Here is an 18,260-nt window from a genome sequence, read left to right on the forward strand (position 1 = left end):
ATAAATGTACATATGACAGCAAACAAGTACATATGACAGAAGAATCAACAGTTGAGGTACAAATTCTACTCAATATAGAATAGCCCTGATTTACTAACTAGACCGGCAAAGGGTGACAGTTTAGACATACAGAGAGAGAGTTTGGAGCAAAATTCATTTGTCTTTAAATAAAATTTTTTCATTAATAACTTCTTCATTAATTTTGTCTCAAAAAGGTTGCTTTTTCAGTAAGCTTAATTAAAATTCTCTAATAGTACTTATTAAAAATCATTTTAAAATGTTAAGAATGTCTACTTGGAAAAATGAGAATATAATTATTACAATGTAGTAACTTTTAATTAGGAATGCCATAACTCATTCAGTGAGCTACTTTTTTATTTGTTTTGAAAAGAAGTGAGAACATTTTCAATTCTATTAAAAAGATAAATCATGATTTTTAAGTGATTTTATTTAATTCTTCATTTCTTTTTCTAAATACTGTAAAAATTGTTTCTGAAATAACATTTCATAACATAAGGAAAATTTCAAGTAAACAATATCGAATAAACTTTAATATTATAGGCAGAACTCAGACAGGCTTTTTGACTAAAGCTAAAAGCACTTCTCCTTAAAAGACCGTGGTTGTAGTTATAGCTACATTTGCCAAATCATTGAGGCTGATTTTTACAGAAGCTTCCAGCAGACTGCTTTTCTTTGTATTTTCATCATTTTTTTTCCAAGATAGTTTAGGTGATTGCAAAAGCAAGAATACAAAAAAAAAACATTTCTTCTTAAAGTGTTGAACAGTGTCATCAACATAAATGGGAGATATGTCATTGAGGGGAAAAAAAAAAAGTTATTTAAACCCGTGGTAAAAAAACAGCTACCGCAGTAAATTTAAAAATAAAATCATATTTTAATTATTTCATATTATGACATTTCAGTAGTAGTGTATATTATACCATACACCATATTTAAAAAATGGGCCTTCTAAAGCTTATAAAATGCTATGTTTGTAAGATGAACATTCCAAATCTTCGGTATGTAGTTTGAACTCATAAACAAGAGTGCTGTTAACCTTAGAACACTGACAGTGACTTTAAGCATCTCAACTTGGACAGATTCTTCTTTTCTATATTTTCTTCTTCTTCTCTTGTTTAGTAATTTTTCATCTTCTATTCTATTATGGCCATGAATGCAAACTAGCTCAGTCACATATCTGTGTCACACTTTCCAGACCTAAAGCATTTTAGTTTGCAAAACAGCATCAAGCACCAGTTTAAACACCAGCTGAATCTATACTTTTGTGGAGGTAGGAATGTAAACCAGATTTTGTATAACATTAACTGTTTTTCTGTAGAAGAGGCACTGTACAGGTATTCTTACAAAACTTACCAAGTATCTTTCCGAAGAGACACTGACTAAAATAAGATCATCTCCAACACGCACTTTTTCTCCTTCTGATCGTTGCTTGGAAGCTGGATGGATGGTCCACCAGCACGCCTCACCTATACCATTATGGATTAACAACAGAGAAAGAAATTAGAAAGAGAATGCTTGAGACTACTGCCATTTCTTTCACGTTTATCTCAATCCTAAAGTTTTGGCCCAGTTTTCACTTGGGTAAACCAAGCGTGCATATGTTTTTCATAATTAATATCATTACTGGAATGTCTCATAAGAAACTTGGCTAGAAACAACACACTCATGCAGAAGATAAAAACACCTCTTCTGTACTGCAATCCAGAGCTGAGCAAGGAAGAGGATCTCCGTGATCTTTAAGAAACCGGGTCCAGGCTGTTCCTGCTAAAGAACTTCCCTGTCAACATCCCTCCAGGCTCTGGGAATAGAAAACATTCCACAGAGAACTAGGACAAAGGTGTGGAGAAACCCATCACTAAGGACAATTGAAAAAAAGTATCTAAAATAATGCTTAAAATAATATTTTAATGATAGCCTATGTTTAAATTCCATTATGTTCTTCCACTTTTACTGACAGTTAGTGTCCCTAATTCCTTAGAATATTTATAAGCATTAAATTCACAACTTCTGTTCCCATGATAAACCTTCTGATTCCAGATATACTTCTTGCAGGAGAAGCATGCTTTTCAGAAGAAAAATTTTGATCTTGGAACTGCTCAATTGTTGCTATTATTATTGTTTTTACACCTAGCTAGAACAAGGTTTAAAAAACAAACAAACCAAAAAAAAACCGCTAACAAACTTACAAACTTATTATTTCCAATTAAACAGTTCCACCAGACTGATGGCATTGTAAGAAGCCAGTTAAAAATACGCTATATTCAAATCACCAGCAGTTCTAAAACATGAATAGAACCTATATTTAAAATAATTTATATTTTAAAAAATTCTCTGCAGAAGCCTTCTACAGCAATGATAACTTGATAACTTGGAAATAGTCTATTACCTATATTCAATATCATATATTTATACTTACATATCAATACAAATTTTAATATTTCATTGAAAAAAATCTACAGAATCTATAAGAAAAAGTAAACATAAGATAATGAATATGTAAAACATAGCCAAATAATATCGCCACAGAAATATTAACTTTTGATTCTTCAGCCCTTAAAAATAGCTTTTATTTTTAAAGGAACTTATAGCCCTCTATTCTGATTTTCAAAATTATATTCTTCCTTATATAGTCTTTAAACCGGCATTTACCTGTTGTATCCTCTTGCAATCCTACATCAAATGCCAGCTTGTCCATCGAAGACCGAGATGTAGAGAGGCAACATAGATACTACCAAAAGAAAAAAAAAGCATCTATCACTAGTTCTGCTCCTGTCTGATAACCAGCTGGAATATAAAAAGCCATCAATCTGCTAATATAAGATTAACAGTGATTCTTAAATTATCCCCATTAGTTACTATCAAGAACATTAATGCCCACAAAACTGAACGGTGCTCAAGGTGCACTGCTCAACAGTGCTCTCTTGACCAAGAGAGACATTCTAAAATAAGCTCTCCATCTCTATCCACATTACCTTTCTACTGAGATGAGGATAGCAAGAGTGGACATAAGGGAATTGGCTGTAGTGAAGTTCAGCTCCTTGAATCTTTACTTGTTGTTGAGCAGTTCTTACTCTATAGTTGAGCAGCATATAATTCATCAGGGGATTGAAAAGAGTAAGGCTGCTGTCCAGAACGTGCACAAGGAGGAATCTCCTTTTCCAGTCAGCCTCCAACATATGTTCAGGTTGCCAGCCAGATGCCAGCTGTGGATTCAGTCACAGCTTATCCAATATGCAATAGCCAAGGGAAAATAAATGAGAAATCACCAACTCAACACAGACTCACAGAGAACAGATATTAATTACTTCTCATCGGTACTGAGCCAGAGTTAAGTTTCAGCACCTATCCAGAAATGACCAGCTCAATTTTCTATTTCTAGGCATCTGCCCTTCACAAAGATTTCAGCGAGCTGAGAGGGTGGAATGCCTCTCTGCTGTGAATAATTCTCTGGATATTAGTAAATGGCAATAGTCTGGTTGATCTCAAGTAGTTTTCATACACTAAAGGTAGAAACTGTTGCTGCTGTCAGTTCCTGCTACATACCATGCCGCTGTAGGAATGCCGCAACAGGATCGCGTGTCCATAGAGCAGTGTTCGATGACCACCACCTTGCGCAGACTGAAAAACAAAGAGTAGTGATATACTAGTAACTTGGAATAAAATCAGACCCTTCTACAAAAAAAAACAAAGAACGACAACAAAAAAAATCAATTTCTGAACAATCTGTATCTGCCCTGTGACAGGGAAGTCTATTTCTTGATAAAATGCACTTCAGGGATTAGTTCAAGTAGGTAGTTTTCTGAATGTGCTCTCTTTAGCTTTGATTGCCTCTGAATATGTTGAACTTTTAATCAGAATATATTAATTTCTTGGGACAGATCTTAGATAGAATTTGGACAAGCAAATCTAGAATCTATTGACTTTTTCTATTAGAAAACTTTGATTACATTGATGAGGGAAAATGCTGTACTTTGTAGTCAGTCCCAAGCTTGGTATAAAATATACTCTAGAGGCTTGAATCTGATTTCCTTGCGCTGAAAGCCGATGGCCTACAGAGAAGAGCAGCCTTGATGCATGTCACACTACCCTCTGCACCCTCCTGTGTTGTCAAATCTCTCCACATCACCCCATTCTCCCTTCAAAAGGCATACTTTAGCGCACACAGGGTATGCAGAGGGAGCTTCTAGAGGACTGTCTCTCTTTTACCAGCAAAATATGGCTGATATTTCAACCACATTCAAGACCAATCTCCGGAGTGCTTGCCCCGCGGTGTTTAAATACTAACAGAGATTTATTCATCTGCCAGGCCAGGTAAGTGCTCAAATACACCAAAGTGATTTCATATATCAGTTCTAACAAATCATGAGCAGATACTTCAGATAACTTGGTACCTTTGGTACCAGTTTCAGCTAAATCACCAGGATCTGGGGGCTCTGAAAATTCATAAATCATGCCCAAAGCTTTTCTAATAAAAAAAACCAGTAAATGTTGCTCTCAAAAAATGCAGCATAAATCCTGACTGAAACAAAATTAAAGTAATAAAATTTGCTTTTATCAGAAAGAAACTACAACTGATTTTTCACAATACTGACATTATGGTTTCTGTTTATATATAATCAGTTTATCTACTTACAACAAGAATAAATAATTTTGTTAAAGCACTAGGAACCTTTTAATATCTGCTGCAGATTTATGGACCCCTTAGATTGGCTGCAGCTGACTGACACTGGTCAGGAGCAGAGATGGGCAAAGACCTTGCCGAGAGCACAAGTCCACAACTTCTCTGATAGAACACCTCACATAACATTATGCACATAACAGTCTTCAAGCATCACCCATAAATAATATTTTAAAATGTGACAACTTTGTAAGAGGCAGTATTATTCTCTCATATAGGACCCCAAATTTAATTTCTCGCATACAGCATTTATTGCCTTTCTTTTATCGTAGTCGACCAACCTTCTATTTGACCGGAGCATCAGATTCGTTACAGAACAAATAGGCAGCAATCATACTGTTTTCACCCCGGCAGTTTCATTTCAGGGCTGAAGATGAACTTCACTGAATGGCCATGGTGATAATATACAATTTCCCCTCCGCATTTACTAGTTGTCTTTCCTTAACACTTTTCCATTAGCATAATATTTGTTCATCTTTGAGTTAGTTGGTTAAGAAAAAAAAAAAAAGAGTTGAAATAATAGTAACTTCATTTGTAAGACAGACTCATGAATTACAGCTTTTGTCTTTACTGCGAAGTGAGCATCCTAACGGACACAAAGGGTACTTTGACTTTCAGAAAAACACCTAGCAGCAAGTACGCAAGGAGACACATTCAGTCATCTGTCTGGAAGACTGAATGACATGAATTTCTGTTAAGAAAGAGTGTAAGTCATGGTCTTCATCACAGACACACCGCCTTGACAAAAAGACATCAAGGTTTACCTTTGAACTCCCCCTACCACCACTTTCTGCAGAGGCACGAGGAAGCAAGGGCAGGCCTTTGACACCGTCAGGCCCATTGGTGCCGAGCGTGAACGCTGAATGTCTGCTGCTCGTCACACAGTTTGGAAAGGGGAAAAAACTGCTACGCTGATACCGTCTTAGCAGCATCTCAGGTTCGCCCAGAAGCTTGAAAAGCAGCAGTCATAACTGCCCAACCAATAAAGTCGTGAACAGGGACAGAAGTTGGAAACCTTGCTTTCGGTAACAATTTTGTCGCAATTATGATGTACTACCAGCTATCAATCTGGTGTCTGACATACAGATCTGGGTGCCTGTTGTATGGAAGAGGAGAGGAACACTGCAATCAAAACCCAAACCAAATAAACACATAGCTGGGTCATCCTGCCTTTGTTTTGGCCAGATTGATTTACCTGCCTAGCACTTATTTTCTGAAATGCCCATTGGTAGCTGAGCAGGAGAAAGGATGGCTCCAAAAATTTTCCATTATTTTTGCAAAAAATGCGGGGAGTGTTTTTTTAGATAAATTTCCCAAGAGGATTAAAATAGTTCTTTCTAACCAAAAGTATTTTTCCCATTAAAAGAAGGCAAGAAAGTTTTCTGTTTCTGTTTCTTAGTTGAAAAGCAAAGAGTTACTCTGCAAAAAGCATTTTGAGCATCTTCTACTTAAAGGTTTCTAAGAGGCATTTATAATCAAGTCATCCACATGGAGGGAAAGTGAAAAGATGAAATGTAAAAAAAAAAGAGAGAAGAGACTGGAAGAGAAAGCCGATACTATGAAACTGCCTTGTATTTTTCAGCCTACCATCCAAGGCATGCACATAACTGTAAGCCAGTTTCCTATTTTAAAAGCTCATTTGGTAACTATTTAATATTAAATACTTATTTTTGTACCAGAAAGTGTGTAGGAAGTAGCTACTGGGCCACAATTATCTGCTGAAAGAGATTTGGTGTGAAAGAGCCTTTGATTTTCAAAATAATCCATTTCAGCTTGGAATGTTGTGGAGAACTGTAAATTATCCACATGTAAAAAAATAAATAAAAAATAAATAAAAAATAAATAAAATTTAAAATTAACAAATAAAATTCTATGGCAAAGATGCAACATTCCAGGATCATGTATTCAACTGAAGTTTTATCAAGTTTCTAGCAATAGCCAAATAATAAAATTTCAGAAGACACTGCAAATAGGACATTTTGGAAGCAAGTAAAAGATACCTGAAAGAGCATTTTGTTTAAAAAATTCTTTATGGACTTTTTACAAAAAAATTTTCTCAAATATTTTAGCCATTCATCAAAATGGCTCTCACTCGCACCTTTCAATTGGAAAGAAGAAAATGTTTGGTGTAATGTTTAAATATAAATTTTCTTTCATCTTTGTAAAACACCTCCAGAAAAATTATACTTCACCAAAACTACTACAAGTAAATGCACTTGCTATCTCCAGTGGTGCAAATCAGCACTAAGGCAAATCCATAATAATTCACATCATGTTATGGTCAGTAAAATAACCTTCTCCAAATTATACTTCACTGGTAGCATAAATGGGCATATCAGCTTAAACGTGACCCGACTGCACCAAATTCTTATATAAAAAGAACATCTCTGGAAATTTGCTATTTTCAACACAAAAGGGTACATCTCAGATTTTTAAGCTTTTTTTCTTCTCTTTATTTTCTCCTCCTCTAATTTGCTTGTTCTGATGAGGTAAGGTCTGTTTTTACAATAGTTTAAATTGAAGATATTTTCAAGGCTTACATCAAAATATAAAGAACTACAATAAATGTTTTCCTCTCAGAAGAAAGCAAAGAGCAAAAAGGAAATCTAAGGTTACAGCTACCATCCTGACTTTAATTCAATCCATAATGCCCACAGATTTTTGCACAAATATATGAATAACATGATAACATAAGAGAGTCTATAACGACCACATTATGTATCATGAGTCTGATTTGCTCTATGTTTTTTAGCTTCCCATTTTCAGAGCCATTTCTAAATCAGACAATATGGTCCCTGAATAAAGCCAGGATGGAGAAAAGACACATTCTTGTTCAAAGAATTCCTCCACTGAATTTCTACAGGCTATGCCATAGAGCACAATACTCCTCTTCTAATTCTATAATCCAAGAATTTCAGTTTTAGAAAGAGGTTTGAAAAGCCTTCAGAATTGGCCTACACTATAGTCAATAAATTGAAATTGAAAGCAGGCCTGGGCCATTTCACATTGCTTGTGAAAAATTCATATAAATTGCCCATCTCTAGTTTAATATTTCTGCATCTCAAATACAAAATTAATATGGAGTCATCTCATTACCAAAAAGCCACTGCCAAAACAAAAGCAATTTAGAATACAACAGCAAACAATTACGAAACTGAAGAAATTAGCATTCCAAACATATAAATGGTTTTCGAGTTCACTGCATTGCTAGAACAGGCAATAAGAATAGACTGCTAATATCCAAGCTGCTTAATTTGATGCAGAGTGTTATCTTGAAAAAAAATAAATAAAGAAGGGAAAGAAATTAAAACTGGGAAATATTTCTTTTGCCTGCTTTTTATTATTACTTAATGTATTACTGAAATAGGTTTAGAACACCAAGAAGAACTTAAAAATTACAACATACAAACAATCTAGTAAAATGTGAAAATTATGCAAGAATCATCATAAGGAAAATTTACAATTAGATTGAAAAAAAATTAGTGCATTTTACTGTGGATACCAATCCTGCAGTAAGAATGTATTATGACCCAACAAACCTTTTACATCTGTATAGTTTTCAATATGCCTAGATATATGCCCAGACATGCAATCAGCTGACAAATCAGAATGGGTATTTCAGTGAAGCTAATTCACATGGCTGGGCTTGCATCACTGTACCTGTCGCTCCAGCACTACGCTTACAGCTTGACAAGAGGAGCTGCAGGAAATCAAGCCTGGTGACACCGAGCAAGGGCTTTGGGGCATTTATGCTGCTGGCAATCTCACTGCCATGAGAATTTTTAGAGAATAGTGAATATCCTGTGACACCCAAGATTTTGGGTCAAACACCCATTACTTTTCCATTCTTTCAAGAGAATAGCTTTAATTCTACTAGAGAAAAGATTCCTCAGGCCAGTGAGTACACCTCTGTAAGCAAATGCCTCTGTTGCTTCACTGTGTTGCTTCACCGACTTTTCTTCACTCATCTATGCATTCCCCATATGAGTAAAAAAGGAAGAAAAAACTATCAGCTTCAGGAATGTACCAGCAAAAGACAAATATGTGAAAGTGTGTACTCAGATAGGGTATTTTGTGCACGTAGAGACACAGCTCTAGTAAGTTTGTCCCCATTCAGAACTGTAATGCTTGAGAAATCCTGGCTGCAATTGCATTTAGCATGGGGCTAGTCAGGCAAGTCTAGTCACCCATGAAAGCAATTAAAACCTACAACTAGTACTGAAAGTGTCATAGCAAAACAGGAGTTGAAGGCCATTCTCTGGAAAATCACACAAGATAGCAGAGTGAGCTTTTAAGAATGATATAATAGCTTTTCCTGCCTGCAAGATGTCATTTCATGACATCTTTTGACATTTCATGATGGCTGTGTAACAGCAAAATGGAATTAGTGGCACATGTTATAGGGAAAATGAAAGTGCAAAGACTGACTTACGCGAAAAAACAGTTTTGATGGAGTTAAAAATCAATTGAAATAGTAAGTTACATGACATCAATAGAAAGCCTTCAAATATGTAATTCATATAATTTACAGTAATGCTTAGATTCAGACAACCTAATCACAGCCAGTTTGAGCCTAACATTTCCTCTGTGCCCTAGACAACTCCAAGGAAACACTAGACAGATGGGTCTAGATGGAATTTGCTGAATATTGCTCTAAATGGCTTTCTAAAAAACTGCAAACACTAGGTAACAACTTTCATGGCACTGAAAATTCATTGCATATGATAGCAGTTATGCAATAAAAGAAGTAGTTGTGTGTTCCTTAGTTTATTATTTACTATTTCCATACCTTTTGCCTTCAGAAATGCCTTCCAAAGAAAATACAGCAAGATGAAGATACAATTTTGAATATGATGTTTTAATGGCTATTTGATATGTACACTGGATTAAAAACAATGTTCTTTAAAACACTGAGTACTGACACTTTATTCAAATGAAGCAATTTTCTCAAAGCCTAAGTTAACACATTATTTCCAAAGCAAACTGGACAATCAATGCCATACTTAATTTATTCTTGTCACAAACTTAGAATGCTAACAGCAATTTAAAATTGCAACACATAAAAATGGAACAGTGATTTCAAACCTATCAATCTGAAATTTAAACATAAAAATATTGCTTACTTTTATTGTCAAAAGTCAAACCTGATAAGTATGGATGAGGAGGAAAGCTAATCATTTCTACCTATTTCAGCCATCTTACGCTGAGAACAGAAGCTGGAGACAATAGCACGCTGAACAAAGGACACCTTTACTTCCATAAAAATACCTGCAAATATCAATACAAAGTATTATCTCCTCCACCAAGAGAGTGCTCTTCAAGGTTCCTGAAGCTACTTAGTTTATTTCTAACAAACATTTATAAAAATCATATAACGAAAAAAACCCTGTCTCTGAATACTTACTTCAAAGGCCCAGAAGCAGAAGCATACAGTTAAACAGAGAATGTCTGACAATCACCCGCTTGGAACGCTTTTAATGCCAAAGCAACAGCACCACAGAAATAAGGTTGGCAGGAGATCCCCCTGAGAAACGGCACCCCCAGGTCATGGAAGCTCCTCAAACTCCCTTCATCAGGTATAAACCACCTCGGGCTGTTAAATTTTCCATTCCTGAGCAGTCATGACATTCTGAAATAGTATTTTCATCCATTAGCAGGAGAAATCACACATGAAATGTGGGTCTGATCACAGGCATTGACCGGGGCGGGGAGGGACCCAAATACCATCTATTCTGAGTAAAAGTACATTTAGGCCTTGAACTAAGCTGTTCCGTATCAGAAGCTGACATTATTCTAAGACAAGAAATGTAAAGCAGTTGGCTTCAACTTCTCTTTACCAGTTGCAGATAAAACTTTTTAAAACAGCAGACTAATAAAAGTATTTGGCCTGAGCTGGTTCTTGAGAGAGAAAACTACAAGTACACAGTGAGAAATATGTGCTTTGCTTATACCCAATTCTTTAGGGTCTCCCGGATTTAAGTCAATTAAAGGCTGCCAAGTAGTAATCTACAAGATAGAAAGAAAAGTATTGAAAGCATTTGGAATAAATTTAGATCTTGATAGCTTTCAAGTGACCATGTTTGAATGAAATCTTATAAGCCTGTCTGTAAACTGTATCTTTATCATGTTCGACTGGGGCAGCTAGGCTGAGTAGGCATTTGCTTTACCAGAACAAGAACAGTTCTAGTACAGACACAGAAAACAAATTTTGAAGATATTTTAATTCTATAGACTATAAATATTGTAAGAACACAGGTAGATTACAGTATTATGACTGGAATTGCTACCAGTTAGTACTGTGAACTTTCTTGAACAACAGATGAGAAGAGCCAGTCCCAATGCCTCAATTTTTTTTTTTTTTAAAGAGATGTAATTCTAAAGCAGAGACAGACAATGCAGCCCGTGACACTTTTCAATCTTTTTGACAAACACTTTTTAACTGTGCAATTTGTGTCTAAGAAAATTAAAAAGATACAGATTGCAAAATGTAACACAAACCATAAAAACCTTCCCAAGGCATTTCTCATCAAATAAACTTCCCCTACACAAATTCCTAATCATTTCTGTTACTAAGATCTATAGAAGAGAAGCAGACAGTGTAAAGAGATGGAATACAGATTGCCAGGAGGATATCTGTGGATCCAAGCAGAACCTCATCTTCTATGCAAAGAATTCATGTGGAAACATAAAATAGCCATAACCTACAAAAAGACAAGTTACCTTCTTACAGTCTCACATACCACTGGGAAGCATCTGAAACACATCTGGATGCTGCTGCATGCTCGACCGGATGCTGCATGCAGACTTGTCCAACGAAAGGCTCCTTCAGCTGAATACCAAGGAGCATTCAGCACCAATACTGACTTTTGCTGTGCTGATAAAGACTTTGCAAAGTCAAATGGTGAGAGTCCAGGGGAACCTGCAGCCCTGAGTTAGTGGCAGATGCCCCTGTGCAAGGGGACAGTGCCTAAGCATGGATTTCACAAGCGGAAGGGAGCTGAGTGTGGAGTTGCCAAAATACCTAACAGAACAACACTAGGAAGTTGCCGACATCCAAATTGTAAAGGAGGCAGGTACAGCCACGTATCTCAGCAATGAGTCCTCACTCAGGAGCAGGAATATTCCATGAGAGCAGAATTAGCAGTGAGGCGTCAGAAAACGGGAAGAGACCAAAAGGAACTGGGAGAACAGGAGGGAAGGATGGCTTGTACTCTGAAAGTGTCACTCTGTGGATCTACATATACGTATTTACATGATGCTCCAACCTTTTCTGTAGAGGATGGGATGCTTAAAATGATTAAATGCTTCTACAGTAATGGTAATGTAAAAACTATTCATTCTGTTATTAATACGCAACTTTTTAATCTGTTCCAGCCCAATGCTGATGGAGGCCAGTATTTATCTAAAAACAGCAGTGAAAATACAATCCTACAAGTTGACTAGAATTAGTCACCTGAACTGGAGAGCACCATGGATATGTGTTCTCCAAGACTCCTCATTCCCCATGATTATATCAGTCTCTTTTTAACTTTTTTCACACCAAACTCAGCTTCAGATGACTGACAAGAGCTTTTCTCTAATACTAGGCAAGAGGCAGCTTGGAAACAATGGGCAGGCTCCTTCACTTTTGACACAACTACAATCAGTAACAGCTTCTGGATAGCTAAGAGAATTTATTGATGACAACACATGAAGATTCAGATTATTTCACCAGAGGTACCTAAATACTCAATGGAAATAAAGAGGCACTTTGGACAGTAATTCAACCCACCCAAAATCTGAGTCATTCTTTGATGATAGCCCCACTTCTCCTTTTGGTTACACAGGGAACTTAGGATATCTGTGGTTTTAAATCAGGCATTTCAGTTTTGTGGGATGAATGTCGGCCAAAGAGCCTGGAAAACCCTGAACAGTAGTGAAACCAGAATGTGTAAAAACAGGCCAAGTCACTGCAGAGCTTGTGAAGTAACCCTGGAACAGTGCTAGGAGGCTTGTGAGACAAGATTAGTCAGGCAAACTAAATAATTCACACTTGGAATAGCAATGCTAGGAAATTACATCTCCAGCAGCATCAGAGAACTTGAAAATGCCACAAGCAGAAATGACTGCAAACAAAGTTAGAGAGTGTGAGCCACAGAGTTTTACATCATCTTCTTGCTTATAAAAATATCTGTTTTTAAAAAATCTTGACCAAAAAAAAAAGAAACTCTTTTCCAAACTAACAGCATCCAGGTGCTGCAGTCTTCAATATTTCTGTGAAAAATGAAAAAAACTAATGGGACTTTTCTGTGATTAATGTGCTCTTGGGCTGCCATTTCTAGTGGCTGGCACCAAACCCATAGTGTCTGCTTCCTTAGAATTTAAGATGCAAAGTAAATTGATTCACTGACATGCTGCATCGTAGTAATATACTCCTTCACACCTCTCAAACCAAACAGCAACACTAAAGGGTAAATTCAAAGCAGTCTAAAACAATTTTTCCCTTTGTTTCACTGTAGCCTACACCATGTTACAATGGAGTATCGAACTGGAAGAGGAATCCACTGAGGCATTATATACGCTGTATAGCATTCTAGTCTTTACATTTTATTTTTTAATCACTATTTAGTCATGCTATTTATATTTATGGCACTCCATACAAAATTGTAAGCGTGAAATAAGTATAAAACTAAAACTAAAAATACAGGTATTCCCTTTGGAGAGTTCTGTGATTGATGACTGTACTGATACCTCCTCTTAGATAATAATAGCCGTTCTGACAAAAAAAAAAAGTCTTTCTTTGACACGGACAGCCCTTAATCTCCTAGTAATGCCAAACCAAAGGCAAACAGGAAAGGTAGTTTAGCTAAACTATAGTTTTCCCAAGGATAATTTCCTTTAAACATTACAGTACAGTGTGTAATCATGCTTTATATAAAAATAATATTAAAATCTGAACCTGAATAAATCAACTGGCTAATAAAAATCATGATCATGTCTCATTCAGTTTAGAACACAGAGATATTTTACAACCTGTATTAAAAAGACTGAAATCATTAGTAATGATGACAAACATTTAGGCCAGCACGATGCTAAATGATCTTGATTTTGATTATACTGGTCTGTGGAACAAAAACAGCTATATAATTAGAAGCACATCAGATTGACCTCATGATTAATATTTCCAAAACTGCATTTATGTTCCACTTCCCCAGCAATGAGGAGCAGTGAAAAGCAGATGCAGTAGTGAAAATAAATCCACAATAAATAAGAATATTGATCATCTGCTTCCAGCCATCTATGTAAAACAAACATCTATATTTATGGCTGAGGCAGTATTTCCATTACAAATTCCTATCTTCAAGCACTTACAGCAATTTGGAAAAAAAAATGCCCAAGAGGATAAAATTCATTGATTTCTCCCCTAGGGTAGAGATGATTTCTCTTCCTCCCCACTTCCCCCACTCCTCCTGTGGCAGAGATAGAAGAAATTAATAAAAATCCTCCTGATTGTTTTAGAGCTAAATAAGCGGTGGAGGGAGGCATTTTTCACGGGTTAAGGACTGTGGAGAAGCTTTTTCTGTTGCCATATGATACAAGGAATGTGAATCATCCTTGTCACTTGAGGAAGAAACTCACAGATAAAGAAAAAGACAGACAGCCAAGTGGGAGGAAGAGATGGATCAGCAGAGCAGTCACATTGAGAAAATTCTTCTGACATCATTAAATTCAGCCCTTAAAATAACACTGCTTTATCTAGCCCAGAATTCCTCCCTCTTGGACAGTGACACATGAAGCAAGCAAGGCTATACCATAGAAGAGCAAATTCTTTGGGGACAAAAACCAAATCATTTTAGAAGATGAATTGGGAACAGAGACCAATAAGTAAAGGCAAAATTAGAAAATGGATCTTGGCCAAATCATAGCCAGCTATTCTAAATGTCAGTTTTTCAAAGTGCTCGGAGGTTCACCGAGTGCTTCCTCATAGTCTTAAAAAAGGGTGTTGAGAAGCAGAGTTCCTGCAGAGCCAGGAGCATGCTTACTGACCCAAGGCAGTGAAGTGTCGGTGCCACCCAACACAAAGGCTCCCCACTCACCCCCACTAAGACACCACACAATCACAACAGCGTTCTCACTACAGAAGAAACGGCGTGTTGTTCCCGCTTTACAAAATGCCCAAATGTTTTACTGGAACATTCGTTATTTGAGCGTTGTCTCAAGAATTCCTATGTACCAAACAGTGTTGCATTCTCACTCAAGGGGTGAGGATTAATTGAGAATTTCAATTTCAGGTTGGCCCAGAGTAAAAACAGAAGTAACAAAAAAAAGGAGTAGAGGCAATAAATGGAGAAAATAAAACTATAATCAAACATTATCTGTTAAAATTCCTTAAAATATATACGTTAGCAGTGGTTGAGGAAGTTTTCCATTGCTTTAGACAACTGATGAAGAATTGCCTTAAAATACTGCGGTAGAGTTCTCTGCCACTGTTAAAAGTTCACTTTTTGATTCTGTGGAGTCCCTCTCTCCATAGACAAAGGTGCCTGCTTTGCTTCTCCATGGTCAAAATAAAACTGTAAACCCAACCCAAGCTAAAGACACTGGTTTCTAAATCTAGAGTTTTAAAAAATTCAGAATGTGCAATTTAATGAAAGAAAGTTTGATGCTGATGTTAAAAACAAAAATAGTAAATTAAGTGAAAAAGCAAGAATTCGTACAAAGGATAATACTAAATTTTTAACTTGCTTACCTTCATCATAAATTTCTGTAGAGCCATGAGAGGGGGGAAAAAAAGAGAAAATGTGAAATGAATATTTGCTTTCAGGTGCTTAAAAATGGGATTTGTTTTCCCCGAAATAGTGAGTGGGATACAAAGAACTACAAACCACGCTTAAAAGGAGCATTTGTCATTGCAATTAGCAGATAATTACAGTACGTGCTAGAAAGCAAAACAGCTGCTCAGAACAATGCTTCATCATTTATTTAGGCAATAATTTTCTCAGGTTTATTACTTTAAATAATATATCACATTAAATACTTATTATCATGTAAAGGTAAAACACAGTATAGGTAAAACAGTTACCATGCCTGATCAACTATAACAACTTGCTCTGCAGATAGTTCATAAGTTTAATACAAATTTAAGTCCTGCATTCAAAGTGCAGTGCTAGAGAGCAACACCAATACTGTAGTAACTTTCCATATGAAAATGCACAATAAATTAAGAAAATGGAAAATGAAACTAATATTTCATGCAGCGATTAAAAAAAATCTCAGCGTCATGCGACTGATATCAGAGAATTATGGAAATCTTAAGAAAGTTAGTTTTTAGAGAGCTCCTTAAAAACAAAAGGAGAGCTATATATTATGTTACAAACAGTAAACTGGTTTTTTTGTTGGTTTTTTTTTTTGGTGAGAGTCCTATGGTCACCTTCCCCTCTTTTGACCTCATCAGTTCTTGTTTTGATATCTCAAAATTTGAAGCTTAGGACTGAAGTTTGGCAGCAAATCCCTACCCCACATGTAAAGGGAGTCTACCTAACCAAAGAGCTTCCAGGTAAGACCGGATGCTTTCATTTCATACATGCTTTTGCAAAAGAAGCTATCCAGCAGTCAGGAAAAAAGTATCTGTTCTGAAAGATGTCTATCTTGTTCTAGATTAAAAAAAAAAAAAAAAGTTATGACCTAATGATATCAAAACATCCAAAGAATTCTCTCCCGGAAAGTCTTTCTAGGTTTATTTAATAGTTAGATATTTGGAAACAAATTGAGCAAAACTGAACAGACACTCTTGTCACCTCCATTCCATAAAGTGAGTATTTAAAATATAAGTACAGATTAGCAGTATGAGCATTCCGGTGTTATTATACATCACATTTCTTATAACCCCAGCATTTCGTTTTCTTTTACTGGGTGGCTCCAGCAACTAACCAGAAGTCTTTGCGGAGCTGTCCACAGTGGTGTGTAAATTCATTAATACAGAAGCCAGTTAATTACATGATTAATTCAAATTAATGCAACCTTTCCTGGAATTGTCAACACTGAATTTCATTTGCCAATATGTTGTTTATCAAGAAGATTAGATCTATCAAAAATCTCAGCCTCTTCTAGTTGTCATTCACCTACAAATTTTTGTTCTACCTGAGATCTGTACAACCTCGCCGCTTATTCTTTTTACAAGTACATTAAACACCAGTCCTTCTGCAGAAGCTTCTGGTTCTCTTACTGATCATTTATTTTAACTGCTTGTTTGCAGTCTCTTAGCTAGCTTCAAATTAATGCAAGTACATTATCTTTCCCCCTGATTACTAAAATGACCCAGCAGCTTCTTGCGCTGGATTCTTTTGGAAACCCAGATTTACCGATTCATTCTCCTCTCTTGATATATCAAATGAGCTGTAACAAATGAGAGAAAAGCAATTTTCATTGTCTGTCTCTGTCATATTGTGTTCTTCGGAGTTATGCTGGTTCCTGCATAATTTCGAAGATTACATGTCTTTCGTAGAGATAGCAAGCGCCGCAGACAGACCCCTCAGGCTAGAAGCACCAAGAGGGGACAGGTAGGGAGGGCAACACTGTGCACCCCTGGGCACCCGTCCTTCTACCTGCTGCTTCAAGAACTACCAGGAGAAGGAACACCCTCAAAGCTCGTTCTTGCTGTAAAAACACTTTCTCTTCACAGCAAACTCTGACATGCAGGTCATCCTAGGAAGGGGGACAGAGCACCACTGTGAAACCTTGGGCCACGGCTGAGAAGTTCCCTGCCAGGAACCACCGAGGACTCAGCTGCCTGCTACCAGTGGGCGGACGGGGCTGGAGACCTCCAGGCACTTCTGTCGCTCCCCTCCACAAGAAACTTCCTGAATGTTTTCAGATCAAATCCCTTCTTAGCTACAGGAGAATGCTCACTTCCCCAAAGTTAACTTTCAGCTTTGGAAAAAAAAAAATATATATTTTTTTACCCCTAAAAATAATGCACTTCAGGTAGGCAAGCAGGCTGCTGCACGAGACACCTCGCCGGCCTGGCCTCTGCGGAGAGAACAACTTTCTATTCCTTCGCAGTTGCTCTCCGTGCCTCAGAGCAGCAGTGCACACCGCTTCCTGGACTCAGATTAGCAATTCAAAATGTATATTTGAAAATTAAACAGATCTATAACTTGAAATTTTGTAATTTTATTCCAACACCCGTGTTGTTCTTGAAAGGTATTGTTTACTGATTGATACCACAGTGTTAAAGTGCTACAAAATGCAGACTGATATGGTCACTAAGTACAAGTGTATTATTTAATAACTATTCACAGCTAAAAGTGAAAGAAGAAAAGATCAAATTGCGATGACATGTTATTTTCCATTATACACAAAGCTCCTAGTCCATCAGTGGAGCAGCAGTGCTGACAGCAGAATTTGGCCATGTGTATTTATGAAATGCTACATTCTACACTTGTTAACAAACCACATAGATGTATGCAATATAAAGTGTAAAAATATCCTAAAAATAATAAATCTCCATTCTGAAAAACTCTAAGACAGAGCTTATCTGCCCTGTATACATTTGAGCTGCTGTGCAGACTTACTTTACAGT

The 18,260-nt window shown here is 36.6% G+C and overlaps 1 protein-coding gene across 1 annotated transcript in view; it reads right to left on the reverse strand.

The window, feature by feature from the left end:
* Nucleotides 1-18,260, reverse strand: part of RYR2 (ryanodine receptor 2) — a 352,195-nt gene that overhangs the window by 283,240 nt on the left and 50,695 nt on the right. Inside the window, exons 5-8 of the mRNA XM_067294572.1 lie at nt 15,429-15,443; nt 3,565-3,639; nt 2,671-2,749; nt 1,375-1,487 (exon numbers count right to left, since the gene is read on the reverse strand). Coding sequence (XP_067150673.1) covers nt 1,375-1,487; nt 2,671-2,749; nt 3,565-3,639; nt 15,429-15,443 — 282 coding nt within the window. The remainder of the gene's footprint in view (nt 1-1,374; nt 1,488-2,670; nt 2,750-3,564; nt 3,640-15,428; nt 15,444-18,260) is intronic.

The sequence above is a fragment of the Apteryx mantelli genome, chromosome 3 (assembly GCF_036417845.1).
Source record: "Apteryx mantelli isolate bAptMan1 chromosome 3, bAptMan1.hap1, whole genome shotgun sequence".
NCBI lineage: Eukaryota > Metazoa > Chordata > Aves > Apterygiformes > Apterygidae > Apteryx > Apteryx mantelli.